The sequence below is a fragment of the Centroberyx gerrardi genome, chromosome 10, assembly GCF_048128805.1.
Source record: "Centroberyx gerrardi isolate f3 chromosome 10, fCenGer3.hap1.cur.20231027, whole genome shotgun sequence".
Lineage (NCBI taxonomy): Eukaryota > Metazoa > Chordata > Actinopteri > Beryciformes > Berycidae > Centroberyx > Centroberyx gerrardi.
Window position 1 is genome coordinate 4337591 of NC_136006.1, and position 16332 is coordinate 4353922.

Below are 16332 nucleotides of genomic sequence, written 5' to 3' on the forward strand. Positions count from 1 at the left end.
TAGCGTAAGATAGCGACTGATACGTACTGAGTTCCCAGTTGGAATCAAACCCCCAAACTGTAACAGCTGTTAGTGAGTAAATCAGGACTACTGACAGGATTACCTACGATCATTTCCGTCAGTCTTCATCCACATGCCTTCATCATCATCTTTTTCTTCTGTCTTTTTTTGTTAACGTGTGTGTCACTGCTTCCCTCTCTTGCTCCCTCCTCCTCCTCCCTGCTGTTTCACATGCTGCTTGCAGCAGCGGTCGCTCCACGCCCGTCCTCTCCTCTCCCAATGAAGGCCAGCATCCCGGGATATTCCTCCTTACTTCCACACGAGGAGTCCTGAGTAGAGTAGAGTAGAAGGCTGTAGACGTGTGTGCTGTGAAACCCCCAATTGTAGTTTTTTAGCGCCCCCTTTCCAAGAGGAAATTGTTTGGAAAATCCTAGCAGTATTAGTGGTAGGACACAGATGTGAGGTTGGGAGTGGACGACAATTTGTCATTTTACACATTAAAAATCCTCATATTACACATGAATCTTTCACATGAATTCCTGCATCCTGTCCTTGGCTTTTACTTCACGATCACAGTGCCTTGGACATTTTGTAAGCTTGAGTGGGGTTAAATGCTAAATCTTCCTCCCTCATTTCTCTTTCTCCCCGTTAAATGATACATTCTGAATCCTTCGGGGAGTGACAGTATCCCGATAGGTCGGTAGGATGAGTGTGTTTCAGAGCGCTGAGTGCTTCAGGTCATGACAGTCAGTGGAAAACACAAACTTTTCCACTTTAGATATCGAGCTCTTCCACTTCAGATCCAAAAACAAATGGGGACAAATAGTGCTTTTCTGAGCTGGGCTCTCTGCCACTGGAAAGCTGGCTCATCAGCGTGCTTTGAGACATTGCAGAGACGATCCAGATGAAGTTAGCGAGCGGTGCCAAAAAACTTTAACGAGCCCCAGCTTTATCTCCGCTGTGCAGCTGAAGGCCTGCAGTGTGCCGCAGTCATCAGCTACAGCAGGTGCACCTGCTAATGTGTCTGCTGCTCCGCCCTGCCAGGACCTCCGTCTCCGATACTCCCCGGTGGCTTGATGAATTAGATTAGGAAAATCTCAAACGGTGTGTTGTGCTTTTAATGTCTCGTAATTTTTCCAACGCCAGAAGTGAAACCGGATATGTTAAAAGGAACATTTGTTGGAAGCTTTTTCAGCATTTGTCAGGCATGTTAGTTCCTTTATTTCCCTGAATGCTTAGTATCAAGCAGGTCAGTGCTGTTCAGATGTGTTTTTTGTGTGCTAAATGCTTTTCTTACTTCCTTATGGCACCTCAGATGTGGATATCAAAGCAGGTGAGAGAGGTTATAAAATGACTACAGAATGAGTTCTCATCAGCACACATCAGATTCTTATTTCCCTCTGTGCCATATCTGATCTGCGCTGTTTCTTATTGTGTGCAATGCTTTACAGTACGACTCTTTCTCTCATTCTTTCTTTCTGTCTGTTTCTCATCGCTCTCCCTTCCTCATCTGTCTTTTGACTGTATTTCTCTCTCTCTCTGCTGCTGCCCAGGTTTCTCACTCTGAGACTAAGCAGCCGCAGTCCGCTGCTGGACTCGGGCAGAGGTACGTGACGCTACAGCTCCCAAGATAACATGCAACACGTAGGTCTGTAGGATTGTGCTTCTGGCCACTCGTACATGAGAAAAACTACAAAGCGGTTCATTTTATTTTCAGGAATTTCTTATTTTTTGCCATTCCAAACAGAGTACTTGACAAAGGAAACATACGTGATGATTCAAAAGTTCAGTGTGAAACTGAGAAAAACGGCTTTCACGTTTTTTCTTTTTTACTGCCAGAGCCAAAGGACTTGTCAAAGTATCTTTGAAAATGGGCTGTTTTGTTGACTTAGTTCTATTTGCAAATCCCCCTACCACTTAAAACAGTGCATTTTTCATTACGCACTAACACAGCAGCATTGTCCCTCAGAATAGTTTTTGCACTGGTGAACACAGGTTAGTAAGGCCATTGTACAGTAAAGCAAAACTGAGCTGCTTCAGGTTCACAGCAGCCCCAGAAAGCTCCTGACAGGCTGCTGTGATCGTGGATCTGCTCCTCCTCCCCTCCCTCCTCCCCTCCTCTCCTCCTCCTCCCCTCCTCCCTCCCTCCCCTTCCCCTCCCCTCCCTCCTCCTCCTCTCCTCCTCCCTCCCCTCCTCCCCTCCTCCTCCTCCCTCCTCTCCCTCCCCTCCTCCCCTCCTCCCCTCTCCCCTCCTCCCCTCCTCCTCCTCTCCCCCTCCTCCTCCTCTCCCCCTCCTCCCCTCCTCCTCCCCTCCTCCCCTCCTCCTCCTCTCCTCCTCCTCCCCTCCTCTCCTCCTCCCCTCCTCCCCTCCTCCCCTCCTCCTCCTCTCCCCCTCCTCCTCCTCTCCCCCTCCTCCCCTCCTCCCCTCCTCCTCCCCTCCTCCCCTCCTCCTCCTCTCCTCCTCCCCCCCCTCCTCCCCTCCTCCCCTCCTCCCCTCCTCCTCTCCACCTCCCCTCCTCCCCTCCTCTCCTCCTCTCCTCCTCCCCCCCTCCTCCCCTCCTGTCAGTGTTTACACTGAGCACTCTGGCAGACGGGGAGGGAGCGGTCGCTCACATCGCTTTCGGATATTTGAGAAAACCTCGAACGCACCTGAGAGTTTTCCCTCTTTTCTGTAAAGTCTGCATATTTGCGGCGCTGCACCGTGTGACCCGGGGCGTCGGGACGGCCCGGCGCGGCTCAGTTTGTTTTCTCACGCGTCCGAACCTGCGTCACTCTTTGATGTGAAGTGGGTGAAACCGCCGTCTGGGAGGCAGACAGAGTCAACCTGTGCTGCTCGACAGTTATTTCCCTCACTGATCTATCTCATCTATTTTTGTCATTTTTTTCTCTTCTGTGTTTTATCGTCTCATTTTTGTCGTCTTTTTGCGCCTGTGCAAATAAATACATTCATTCAACTTAGGGTTCGACAGATATGGGTCTTTGAAGGCTGTTACCGATAGTGATATCTGTACTAAAGCTGCTGATAGCCAATATCTTGTGCTGAAATTCAATATATTTTACATTTTTTTTACTGTTTTCATGCTCAAAGCATTTTCCAAAAGAGTACCGAAAGGCTTTTTTCGAAAAGAGAGTGAGCCAGAAAGTGATTTCTGAAAGCCAGAAAGTTGAGTCACTGGATCCATCAACAACCCTATCAACCCCCAAAGATATATTCTGGGCATTGTGTGCTATGGAGGAGTGAAAACTTGATTTATTGCCCTTGTGGAAACTATTTCACGCGGTCAAATTTTGCAGCACTAGCTTCAAGTCGGGCTTCCAACCTGTGTTATGTCATCCCTCTTTCCTTTCTTTCCCTTTCTGTGTGTTATAAAGCAGAAGTGCCGTGTAGACGACGCTGGAAAAAAAAATGTGAGAGATTTCCATTTTCCAGTGCAGAGCTCAGTTAGCGCTGAGGGAGATGTTGGAGTGTGAGGGAGAGGAGGATCGTTCCTTCTCCTTCCTGTTTTTCTGCTGTCCGTAGTCTCCAAGGCTACCTGGCTGCCAGATGTTATCTCTGTCTGTCCTTCAGTCTGCTAGACCGCCCTGTCAGCCTGGAACACACACACACACAAAACATATTCATTACATTTTAGGCTCTTAGCTGGTTCTCTCATACAGCGTAACTCACAGTCTTGCTCAAGGACCCACAGCTGTTGCAGGGATTGAACCTGTGACCTTTTAGTTACAGGACAGTCTCTCTATCTGCTAGGCCATCCTGCTGCCCCTTCACACACACACAAAGACACACACACACACACACACACATACAGCAACATACTATCACAGTTAAAACCTTGTATCCCCAAAATGTCAACTTTAACTAAGACAAACAGCTGTGTTTTCATCATGTATTTTTGAGTTTATCCAATGTGTTTTGAAAGGGTTTCTATTGGGACTGAACAATATTTGTACATATATTTCCAAACGTTTGTGTGCAATTTTCAACCTTTTCACGATTTGGCAATGATCTGTGTCTGTGTGAATATCGCTGTTATGTAAAAACCTTGCAACTCCGATTCTGAAGAATTGAAGGCTCACATCGTCTTCTGTGGGTTTAAAAACATCGACAACCCCTCGGTCTTATGACAGCTCTACACAATCACTGTACTGTCTGGATCAGCTGCCATTTGACATTTGTGACATTTGTTGTGGTGCAGAATCATCTTCTGCTGTAGAGTTACACGGCCTGGACTAGTTATCAGCAGACGCCGTATTGAACACCGACCAACATCTTTAATTACAATTTAGAAATGAAGGTCTGGAAAAAATCTGGAAGTTTGAAAAGGAAAATGTGTAGGAGTCCTGCACATGTTGTAACATGTTCATACACACACACACACACACACACACACACACACACACACACTTAGATGAGGTGAAAGTTGCTTCAAAGAACTTCAGCAAGTCGGACTGATGTTGATCCAACCGTGAAACACATTGCAACATAACATCTGAATTCTAAATATGTGATGCTTTAAAAAGGTCATGAGCCTGACCCGACTGTTCATTTGCTAATCTTGAGTGTGTGTGTGTGTGTGTGTGTGTGTGTGTGTGTGTGTGTGTGTGTGTGTGTGTGTGTGTGTGTGTGTGTGTGTGTGTGTGTGTGTGTGTGTGCAGACAGTGGCCACAGCAGCCAGGGAGCCAGCGCCAAGGGGGAGCGGCTGAGCTCCAAGCTGAAGTCACTTCCTGGTTCCCATGAGCCGTACGAGGCCAGCAGCCAGAAAGACCTGGGTGAGTCTCTCTCTCTCTCTCTCTCGCTCTCTCGCTCTCTCTCTCTCTCGCTCTCTCCCCATTTCCTAATGAGTAAAACCCAGAGGTGTGACCAAGTCAACTTTGTTCGAGTCCCAAGTCAGTCTCAAGTCGTGAGGCAGAACAAATCAAGAGTCCAGTATCAATTTAATATCTTAAAGAACACTAAATATCTAGGACTTTTCAATGCAGTATGGTTTTAATAGGATAAAAACTTGGTAAGAGCATCATGAGTTTGATTTCTATAATCAGTTTCAACTTCAATAAATTCAATCATTCCATACAAATTCAGAAAACAGAATTTAAATTCAGTCGTCCGCTGGAACAAATCTCATCACTTTCAATCTAAGTCATTTACACAAACACAAGATCTCAAGTCAAGACTTTAGAAACCTTTTCAAGTCATCAAACAAGGTTCCCCACGGGTCCTTGAAATCCTTGAAAGTTTGTGAATTTGAGAAAAAAAATCAAGGCCTTGAAAGTTTTTGAAAATAGACATAAATAGACATGGGTCATTGAAAGTGCTTGAATTTATATATTTTGTGCAAGAATAGAAATTGAAGTTCTTTTTAATTGTTGTCTGTGAGCTTCTGTAAAGCCTGCTAGTTCTCATTATAAAAATTCTGAGTGTTGTAACAGTAATTAATTGATCCGTGTCTCAAACTATGCTGTGTTGGGTAGTTGAATTTGAGGGAATTGGGCCTGGAAAGTCCTTGAAAAGTCCTTGAATTTGATGTTTAAGAAGGTGTGGGAACCCTGATCAAAGTACAAGTCAGAGTCGAGTCCCAAGTCACCAGAACCCGAGTCAGGTCTCGTCTCAGGCAGGTAAAGCTGTGAGTGGTAAAACCTTCCTCCTCTGTGCAGATGCGTCCTATGTGGATCCTCTGGGGCCTCAGACGGAGCGGCCGAAGACGGCGGCCAAGAAGCGTCAGGAGGACGACGACTTTGCAGACGAAGAGCTGGGAGACGACCTGCTGCCCGAGTAGCTGCTCCGCCCTCCGCCCTCCACCTCCACCTCCGCCTCCGCCTCCACCTCCACCTCCGCCTCCGCCTCCACCGTCCTGACACACTCACACAGGAACATCCCAGATTAAAACACAGAAATTCAACTAACATGCCTTTGTCAGGGATAAAAACTTTTTGGAATACTCTCATTTACATCAAAGCTATGAATGCTGATGCTGTCTTGTTATTCAACTTCAGCTGTAAACAATTTTTCCTGTTTACCTCGCAGTGGTTTCCTTAAATCTGGGTCACGACTTGTGAAAAATCTGTTTTCTAGCTCCTCTCACGTTTTTTTCATATCCGTACAACAGAGAATATTCCACTCTGTAAAAGGGATTAATGTAGGAAAGCACTCTTGTGATTGGGAGGAGGCGGTTCTGTTTCATCACCTGGGAACCTTCTGGAAACTCCAGCAGCTTTATACACCTAACTTCAGAGGAACCGGATCCATTTCAGGTCCTGGTCTGGTACTTTTTTTAGTACTTGAGTCAAGTCTGTTTATTTGCAATACAGTATTTATTTTAGTTTTTCTGGCCTCTTGTTGGTTCATTGTTTTGTGATAAATGTATAAGTTTCTTGTCTAGTAAAACTTTGAATGTACTTGTAAAGCTATTTTCTACTATTAAAAAGTAAATATTTTTTATCAATTTAAAAATGAACTTGATCAGTCTGATTTTGAGTACAAAACCTACAACCTAAGCGCAAATCATGCAGTCCACTGTATGCACATTATGTAGAAACACCACCACACCAACAGTATGAGTTATTAATATGTAAGTGAAGGTAGTTCACCATGTCAATAAGGGATGGAAACAGGGAATGTAATGGAGGATAAACCCAACTTACCCACCTTTATATCTGCAGAATAGAGTTCACAGACATCTTTATGGGTTAAAACCAGAGTAAATTGTGTCAGAAATTACGTGAGGATTAAGTCATTTAAGGAAAAAAAAACAAAAAAACAGAAATTCATGCAGTTTCTGGATGAAACCAAACTGAACATAACTCACCGGCTGCTGCCAGTCCGTCTGCGCTCAACATCTTGTTCTGATGACATGAAGTGAGCAGAGAGTGTGCAGCCAGGATCCAGAGCGGAGCAGAGCAGAGCCAGCAGTCTGTCTGGACGTCCCATTCCCGGCAGGAGCTGCACTCACAGGAGGAACAGAGGGATGAAGGCTGGGATCTTTTTATTAGGAGGGGTGAGAGGTTGAAGACCGGACCGTCTGTCAGTATTCAAGCTTGATCCAGACTCGTTCTGAAGTGGATCAAACTGTCCCACTGGATTTTACGCACCGGTTTCCACCGCGCCAGAGGGAAGGAAACAGAAAAGCAACATGCAGCAGGTGTGAAACTCTCACCTCGGCGAGGGAACCTAATTGGATTTTACAAACCAAGGCCAGTTATCACGAGTGGAGACTCTGTGGCCGCGTTGTGCCAAAGTGTTTCCCCTATAAACGCGTTTCCCCTGCGGTGCGTCTTCTTCTTGAAGCCAGGAAAAAACATTTAAAAAATCACCTCATTTTTGTGGATTGTTTTCCTATCGCTGCTTTTCAACACAACGTTTTCACACTTCACGGGACAGCAAATGCATTAAATGATCCTGCCAAAAGTTAGGCACGTTTTTCTGTGATCTTAGGCGCGGTAAAGTTGGTCTTACTAGTCGACTTGTCATTTATTACGCACATTTGCACCTCGGTAATCCCCTCGTGCGGTGCCAGACCACCACACACCGAGGACTGAAGGAGCACACACCGCCAGGCAGACACATTTTTCAGGGGGAACAAAATCTCTCCGCCATGCCGGCTGGGATCCGCGTCCTGCTGCTGCTGCTGCCGCTGCAGCTGGCTCTGCCGCCGGGCGAGCCTGCCGGGCCGAGCCGGGTGAGGAAGAAGGCGACCCGGACCCGGCCGTGCCTGGACCTGCCGGAGGAGCTGCTGGAGCAGATGTTCGGCCGGCTGTCGGTCGGAGTGCTGAGCGCCTTCCACCACACGCTGCAGCTGGAGCCGCTGGACAGACTCAACCTGAGCTGCCCGTCCGCGGGCCGGCCGCTGCCCGACGCCAAGGCCCGAGTCCCGGTCAACCTGCTCAGCCTCTCGCCCTGGGCGTACAGGTGAGGTGTGGGACCAGAAACTGGGCCGTGGGGGAGACAGGGGTATAAAGAGCCGCTTTACATTTAGGCCTAATGCTGCTGAGGCAAAATAGCCTAGTGTTTTTCAAACAGCTGTTGCTGTGTATGATTAAGGTTGATGGGCAACCGAAAATCGAAAATCGCGATATGAACTAGGCTACTTCAATTTCCAAATTACAAGAAGCTGCAATTAGTTGATCAGAGTGATGGCTGCTCAAAATGGATTCCTAAACATGATATTTTGGTGCTGAGCACAATTTGTGGCCTATAAATTAAAATGCATATTGTAAAAAAAAAAAAAAAAAAAAAAAAAAAAAAAACGTGAATTGTATTCAAACACAGTAAGACTTTTTAAAGTTTTTTGTTTGCTGAAAAATCTAACAGCCTGCTGAAAGATCTGTGTCTCTTTAGACTGTAATTGCTGTTGCAATTTATATGCAATTGCAACATTTAGCAAAATAATCACAATATGATTATTTGTCAATATCATGCAGCTCTAATCCATGGAAAATAAAACATAATAATAATCAGTGTAATAATATTACAGTGATAATAAACCAAGCCTCTAAGTTGTATCAAACATATCAAAGCTTTCTCCTAAACCAGTTAAGTGATGTAAACTACAAACTCCAGTTAGTAAGGTGAAAAGTCCAACCACTATAAACAAAAATCAATTGTATTTTCAAAAAAGCATTATGTTTTTTCCTTAAATGTCCTTTTTTCATGACACATCAGTTTAATATTAGGCTACTCACTATACTAATGCTGCGTTCAAGTGCTCTTCGTAAGCTCCAACTTCCGAGATCTCAGATATGTGGTAAGAAAAAACAAACAAAACGTGGAATTTCACGGAATTTCACAGAATTAAGCTAAATTCAACTTCCTAAAATCCTCAGTTGAATTGTAATTGGATGAGTTAATTCCTGACTTGACCCCGACCCTAACTGTTAAACTCCTCCCCCAGGATCTCCCACGACCCGGCCCGGTACCCCCGCTACATCCCGGAGGCGTACTGCCTGTGTAAAGGCTGCCTGACCGGGCCGTCCGGCCAGGAGAGCCAGCAGTACCGCAGCACGCCGGTCTACACGCCCGCCGTCATCCTGAGGAGAACCGGATCCTGCGTGGGCGGCCGCCACTCCTACACCGAGAGCTACGTGTCCGTCCCGGTGGGCTGCACCTGCATGCCGCTGCTGGAGGAGGACCGGGACCGAGACCGGGACCGGGACCGGGACCGGGACCGCCAGAGCAGCAACCAGAGCCTGGAGAGGGAGCAGGCCAAGACCGGACCGCTCACCGCCACCGGGAAGAAAGTCTAGACTAAAGGATACAGAGTCTGACATCTGGGGCTGGGCGATAATTCAATATCATCGTTTATCGTCTTTCAGTGGATTCATTATATTATATTTTACTTTTGTTTTTATCTTTTGTTTTATTTATCTATTTTATTTTGTTATATTTACTGCACTTTCTGCAATTCTTTTTATTCTGTTGTGTTTCTATGTTGCTTCATGTTTGTAAAGCACTTTGTAACTCCATTTTTGAAAAGTGCTACATAAATATATAGAAGTTTATTATTATTTATTATTATTAGCACATGGTGATGATCTGGTGATTTTGGGATATCTTGACACGCAATTCTGCTGTCTAAACTGATGATATCAAGCAAATTCTATTTAAAAACTCAACAAAATGAGGTGGTGGGAATATTATTTGATCCCAGGTGACAAAAGTGAACTGCAGGATCTCTCCCAGAAACAATTTAGACCGCAGATTTCTGTCATCCATCTACTGCAGTGAGAGTTAAACCTCTGCTCAGAATAATCAATCTTTTCTCTTTCATTTCATTATCTTTTCATGTTCTCACTGGATTAACTTTAATGAATGAATCCACTGTGAAATTGAACTAATCCTCGTTTTGCCGGGGGACCCACTGGAACCCCCTGAAGGACCCCTGGGAGTCCCCGGACCTCAGTTTGGGAACCGGTGGATTCAGAGACGGTGAAGAGAAACTGAACCGAGGACAGACTGCAGCCGGCAGAGGACAAGAGAGGAGAAATAAAGTTGCCCTGCACATCTATATTCATTCTATTTTTCATTAGATACACAGCTTTTCAATAAAAGTCAGTTATTTGGAGAGAGGTCAGTAATAACTTGATCAACACTGACACCTACTGACGTACTGAACAATTAACAGACCTGTGCTTCTCCCTTTGCTCACTAGGAACAACCTGAGACAAATTTCATGACGGCTTGTTTTCTTTTTTATTATTATTTTGATACAGTTCAGAAAAAATTTTGCATCAAAACAATAACAGTCGATGACATTTGTGACCATAACATCCCATAAAACTCTATAAAACAATGTACAGATGCTCATTACTGAACAGTTGTCGGTGACTTCTTTCCGGATTTATTTGCAGTGAATGATTTCACTTCTCCTAGTATTTGTCTTATGATAACAGTAATATAGTATCTGAATAATCTCCAGAGTCTGATGTTGCATTTACAGAAAGTTTTCTGAAATCCAGACATCACTTGTATTACAGCAGCGGTTCTCAACCTGGGGTTCACGAGAAAAAAACACATCTCTACTGTACAAATTTATTATCCATTTTTTTGCTTCTAATTTTTTGCTTTTCTCTTGTGAAATACTGAATCGTTTTCAGTCCTCTAATAATCAAATGAAACAAGCTGAAAAGGAAAAATCATTCTTTGGTTGAACTGTTCACCACTCTGTACTCTCAAGTAAGCATCGCTTCGTTTTAAGGGGTTACAAGGCAAAAAGGTTGAGAAGCACTGTGTTAGAGGTGGATATTGGGGGGGGGGGGGGGGGTATGTGGTTAGGGTTAGAAGACAGACATTACCAGTCCATAAGGAGACAGCAGTGGTGGAAGGCTAATGGTTGTTGGGCAGCAGGGTGATGCCAGCCTCCATGTCAGCAAGCATCCTCCCTGCTGAAGTGTCTTTGAGCAACACACTGAACCTACCAGCTGCAAGCCTGCTGTTCTGTAACTCAGCCTGACCTCTGACCTCTGACCTCTGACCTCCCTGTGGAGGAGGGCGAGAGAAAATAATTCAAAAGTACTGTCCTCCCTCCCCCAAGCTGCTCTGTCCTGGGTCGACCTGCCTGGTTTAACCCTCCAGGCTCTCAGTGAGGGACCAGCTGACCGCGGCCTCAGGGTCTCGGTGAGGGACCAGCTGACCGCGGCCTCAGGGTCTCTCAGTGAGGGACCAGCTGACCCCGGCCTCAGGGTCTCGGTGAGGGACCAGCTGACCTCAGGGTCTCAGTGAGGGACCAGCTGACCTCAGGGTCTCTCAGTGAGGGACCAGCTGACCCCGGCCTCAGGCTCTCAGCAGGACAGGAGGCGAGACGGATAGTTGACGAAGCAGCGGAACTCGTTGGCCAGGTTCTTGTTGTGTTTCGGCAGGAAGCTGCACATCTTCACGTCCAGGAGATCTTTGGCGTGAGACTCCATGATGGCTCCTGCAGGGCCGAGACACACAAACACCAGGTGTTACAGGCTGAGATGGAGCAAGAGGAACCGGGGGGGGGGGGGGGGGGGGGGGGCTCAGGTGTGTTCGCTTACTTTTAGATAACATGGTGGGACGATCCGTTTAATATTAGTGACCCGACACAGAAAACAGGCTCAATGTGGGAAAGAGTTTTTACGTTTTCATACGTTATTAATGCATTCAGAGCTTTAAAGTGGTATATTTTTTAACAGGTGCTGATAAATTATTTTGTTTGAATTATTAATTGATCCAACTTGATTGATACAAAACAGACAGAGAGAAGCAACAAGAGAGAGAGAATTAACGTTCGTGATTTGAGCTGCAGACTCTTTCTCATCTGGGATTCAGAGGAACGACAACAGAAAACCAGTTCAGAACATTAGAAATTTTTTAGACGACTTTGTTTACTTTTATACTTTTAAGTAAATTTAAGACTGTGTACTTTTATACTTTGACTTGAGTAAAGGATTTGAAATGCTACTTCAACTTTTACCAGAGTTTATTTCTAGAGGAGTATTTGCACTTTTACTTGAGTAAGGAACTTGTTCTTCTGCCACCTCGGCTCATCGTGGATCACTTTACCGTACGTCCGATGTGTGTGTTGGTCCTCTCACCTGTGCACAGCAGCACTTTGCCTTTGCTCAGGTACTTGGCGGTCCGGGCCACCTTGCCCAGACACTCGGGGGACAGGTAGGGCGGGTCGGCCAGGACCACGTCGAAGCTCTGCGGCGCCACGTCTGCCGGCAGAGCGAGCGGCGCGTTGTAGTCGTAGAAGACGAACTCCGGGCCGTAGGCGGCGAAGCGGCGGTCGAACTCCAGAACCACGGCCGACACCCGGTCCGACCCCGCCACCACCCCCTGCTTCAGCTTCTGGTACACACTGGGCGCGCTCAGACACGCGATCCTGGGGAGGGACGGAGGGGGTTAAAGGAAAAATCCACCCAAAACACTTTAACACTCAAAAACAGCTGTTGGTGATGTACTTTGCATTTCTGGGTCTATTTTGGTGGTGGATTTATTTATTTTTACTCCCATGGATAACTGGCATTTGGGCAGAAAATGTTTCAGGATGTAAAACATCAGCGGTAAACATCAGGTTTTGGTGTCAGTCCCTCAGAATCAAAGAGCGAGGGCTTCTTTCTAGAGCCGCCATTTTGCACCAAGAGACGTTCAACAATCATACAGGGAGAAATCCATCGTAGAAGAAGAAGAGAGACCAGTTTCTGCACCCACAGGAGCAGGAGAGAGACCAGAATGCACTGCAGCAGAGAGACAGGTTGGGGTCTGAGTGAGGGGCGCAGACACAATCACAGACACATATAACCTACAGCTGGATGATCTCACTTTCAAGCCATTTATCTGCTCATACAGCCACTACTGATTGAATGCAACAAATTCCCACCTGTTCTCTGGGGGGTTGTTGAAAGGCATTCTGGGAAATGTAGGAAATCACTAACTGCAGTAGAAGTAGACGAGGCAAGTTGAGGCGAAAGTGGGTTCACCGGAAAAGTAAATTACACACACTTCATCACAAAATAACTCCTGGAATACACCGAACATCACAGATTGATTTTTTTATAACTTTTATAGTTCATGAACCTTTGTTATAAGGCGAGGTGGCGGCTATTTATTTTTCTTGTGAATCTTTGGTATCTAAAAATAAATGTTAAACTGTATATATTATTTCTAGGCGACTGTCCGAACTTCTTCATCAAGTCTCCTGCTGAAAGTCGTCCTTCACATCGCTTGAGCTGCAGTTAGGTTACCGTAACGATGCTAACAGACGCACACTTTGATTCTCAGGTACCGTAATGACAGTTATAGGTGTGAATCTTTCAATTTGCCATTATGCTTTAAACAAAGTGTGTGTGTGTGTGTGCGTGTGTGTGTGTGTGCTTTACCTGCCTCCCTCCCCAGCTTCATGCACCACCTCCTCTGCTAACCGTGTTGCCGTGTCGTCGCTGTACCAGAACTGGCTCATCCGCTGGTGGAAACACACACACACACACACAGAGAGAGAGAGAAAGAAAAGAGCATCAGTGACACTGTGAACTTGTGACACATTTGAGGATTAAGGAGCCACAAAATGACAAAACTATTTTTTATCCACTTTTACGGCTTCATCAACAACGTCAACAAGTCACGTGGCAATCCAGCTGACTTAAAGGAATAGTTCACCCAAAAAATGAAAATTCAGTCATTATCTACTCATCTACTTTCAGCTGGCATGGGGGTGAGTAGATAATGACTGAATTTTGATTTTTGGGTGAACTATTCCTTTAAGAGTGAGTAAAGTTTATACCTCCAGCTAAATGTTTGATATAAAGAGTCAGAAAATGGAAAACGGAGAGCTGACTGATGCTCCCTTGTTTGGTTATTCAGTAAAGTTTCACCAGAGTGACTCGTCCCGTGGCGTGTGTGCCTGCCTGGTGTTCTGGTTGAAACAGACTGAGTAAAGCACAGACAGGACGCCGCAGTGTGTTCCTCCTCACCCAGTCCTCCTCCACCGCTCCCACGGCGAACGGGTCCGAGGGTGCCGCGCTGTCAGTCTCGTCGTTCCTGGTCTCGTCGTAAAACTCCTGCAGAGCGGCCAGAGTCTCGGCAGACAGCCGGGGGACATCGTCGTCGCTGTCACTGTCACTCATGACTGCTGCAGGGAGGCGGCGAGGGGGCGGAGCCTGGCTGCTGCAGGGAGGCGGCGAGGGGGCGGAGCCTGGCTGCTGCAGGGAGGCGGCGAGGGGGCGGAGCCTGGCTGCGGCAGGGAGGCGGCGAGGGGGCGGAGCCTGGCTGCTGCAGGGACCAGAAAACAACAACACAGTCAGCTGTTAGAGTTAGAGCCAGTCATGAACTGAAGTGACAATTCATTCGCTAAACATTATAAATCAAAACATTATGAATCAAATAAAAGACAGTTCAACAAATCAAACACATTCAATCATAATGTATGGATTACCATTACATGTTCGGCATCAAACACCAGCTGAAAGGTTCCTTTAACATTTCATGATATTCAGTATTGATAATATATAACACTATGTGGAATCTCAGATATGTGGGAAGAAAAAACAACAAAACATGGAATTTCACATAATTTCACTTGAATTAAATTAAACTTCCTAAAATTCCAGTTCAATTCCATTTCTGTTTCCTGTAGGTTTTTTCCAATTCCAATTCCACAGCTGAATTGGAATCGATCAATTCATTCATGAATTGATCCTCTGGGAGGAACAATGACAGCAGTCAGCAGTGAGGGGAATTTGGGTAAAACTGAAGGAAAACAAGCCTCAGCATCATGAATCCTCCAGCGGCTTCCTGTTCTTCATGTCCAACTTGTTCACTTCTGTCACAACAGGACGGAACAACAAATACTCCTTTCTGGAATTTGTCTCATAAATCTTCCTCGGCAGGCGGCTGGGGAAACGGCCTGTCCGACAGAATCTAGTCCGTCAGCATCGACTGGATCAGCCGGAGAGACTCGTCCGACTTGAGAGGAAAAGCATCTGGACCATGATGCAACAGTGAAACCGTCCACTCTGAGCCCAGAGCGACACGAGCTCTCTTCTCCCGGTGACTGCTCTCCTCGCTCAGCAGCAGCTCAGACTGACTCCAGTCTCCACTGAACTCTCAGTTAGTAAAACCTCAGTGAGAAGCTCTTGTTATCTCACCTGCACATGTACACTTATTTTCCTTTATTTCTTTGTTAATTATCTTAATGTATTATTTTTGTTTTATTATATATATATATATATATATTTTTTTTTTGCTTGTTTGTTTTTAATATGTGCAAATAAATAAATAAGGATTATGTTTTGTGTTTAATGTGATCTGCGGGATCAAACCTCCAAGTCGAGTTCCTTGTATGTGCAATCCGACACTTTTTTTTTTTCCTTTTTAATTAGAACAAACAAACAAACAAACAAACATCACAACACAAAAAACAAGAACACCAAAGAATGGAAAAGGACCAGAATACGTTACAAAAGAAAGATTAAATACACTAAAAAACAAAACCCTTACTGCAGTAATGTAGCTATCAATATCATTTAAAAACGATTAAAACGACGTTTCTTTGTCACAAAGTTCATTTTATAGATGAAACATTTAACGAGCATTACGAAAAGGACATAACGAAAGTTACGGTGAGAGTTTGAAGTTGAGTTTTAAAGAAAAAATAATTCCTACCTTGACAGAACCTGTTCCTCCTGCGGCTCGCTTGCAGCACTGTTGACATGTGAGGAGGCGCACAGCTGATGACGTCACTGCAGAATGTACGGCTCCCGCGGAGGGACAGAAGACCCGGCGTAAAGAGAACAAGTAGTACTGGACATGTCTGTTTTTATTTCTTTTGGTTTGAGAAACCACCTCAGACGTCAACTTTGCTCGAGGCCAAGTCAGTCTCAAGTCTTGAAGCACAAGTCCCAAGTTAAGTCTAAGTCAAGTCCATGTCATTAATGTCAAGTCTCAAGTCAAGTCAGAACAAATCAAGAGTCCAGTATCAATTTAATATCTTAAAGAAAACTAAATATCTAGGACTTTTCAATGCAATATGGTTTTAATAGGATCAAAACTTGGTAAGAGCATCATGAGTTTGATTTCTAGAATGAGTTTCAACTTCAATAAATTCAATCATTCCATACAAATTCAGAAAACAGAATTTAAATTCAGTCGTCCGCTGGAACAAATCTCATCACTTTCAATCGAAGTCATTTACACAAACACAAGATGTCAAGTCAAGACTTTAGAAACCTTTTCAAGTCATCAAAGTACAAGTCAGAGTCAAGTCCCAAGTCACCAGAACCCAAGTCAAGTGAAGTCTCAAGTCTTCTCTTCATGCATCAAGTCAAGTCTCAAGCTATTAAACTTGTTACTTGAGCCCCCACCTCTGTTGATTAGCAAAA

The 16332-nt window shown here is 45.2% G+C and overlaps 3 protein-coding genes across 3 annotated transcripts in view; 2 read left to right on the forward strand and 1 right to left on the reverse strand.

Annotated features, from left to right (window-relative positions):
* The window catches only part of ift88 (intraflagellar transport 88 homolog), a 26653-nt gene extending 20256 nt beyond the window's left edge, over positions 1-6397 (forward strand). Inside the window, exons 22-25 of the mRNA XM_078286186.1 lie at positions 967-1068; positions 1303-1333; positions 4657-4770; positions 5653-6397. Of these exons, the coding sequence (XP_078142312.1) occupies positions 967-1068; positions 1303-1333; positions 4657-4770; positions 5653-5774 (369 nt within the window). The 3' untranslated portion in view covers positions 5775-6397. The remainder of the gene's footprint in view (positions 1-966; positions 1069-1302; positions 1334-4656; positions 4771-5652) is intronic.
* A 1189-nt stretch (positions 6398-7586) lies between these two features.
* On the forward strand, positions 7587-9237 carry il17d (interleukin 17d). Its single transcript, XM_071898052.2, has 2 exons — positions 7587-7903; positions 8886-9237. Exons 1-2 carry the CDS (start codon positions 7590-7592, stop codon positions 9235-9237), a joined length of 666 nt encoding a protein of 221 aa, XP_071754153.2. The 5' UTR covers positions 7587-7589.
* Positions 9238-10112: 875 nt separating this feature from the next.
* Positions 10113-15645, reverse strand: eef1akmt1 (EEF1A lysine methyltransferase 1). Its single transcript, XM_071898056.2, has 5 exons — positions 15617-15645; positions 13927-14224; positions 13336-13418; positions 12049-12338; positions 10113-11405 (listed from the first exon to the last, which is right to left on the reverse strand). Exons 2-5 carry the CDS (start codon positions 14077-14079, stop codon positions 11272-11274), a joined length of 660 nt encoding a protein of 219 aa, XP_071754157.1. The 5' UTR covers positions 14080-14224; positions 15617-15645; the 3' UTR covers positions 10113-11271.
* Between the last annotated feature and the right edge of the window lie 687 nt (positions 15646-16332).

Excerpts from the sequence above, each read along its gene's own strand:
- il17d (XM_071898052.2), top strand. The coding sequence starts at position 7,590 with ATGCCGGCTGGGATCCGCGTCCTGCTGCTGCTGCTGCCGCTGCAGCTG. Across the intron at positions 7,904-8,885 it reads CTCTCGCCCTGGGCGTACAG|GATCTCCCACGACCCGGCCC; the intron begins GTGAGGTGTGGG and ends CTCCTCCCCCAG.
- eef1akmt1 (XM_071898056.2), bottom strand. The coding sequence starts at position 14,079 with ATGAGTGACAGTGACAGCGACGACGATGTCCCCCGGCTGTCTGCCGAG. Across the intron at positions 12,339-13,335 it reads GAAGCTGGGGAGGGAGGCAG|GATCGCGTGTCTGAGCGCGC; the intron begins GTAAAGCACACA and ends GTCCCTCCCCAG. Across the intron at positions 11,406-12,048 it reads CAAAGTGCTGCTGTGCACAG|GAGCCATCATGGAGTCTCAC; the intron begins GTGAGAGGACCA and ends TCGGCCCTGCAG.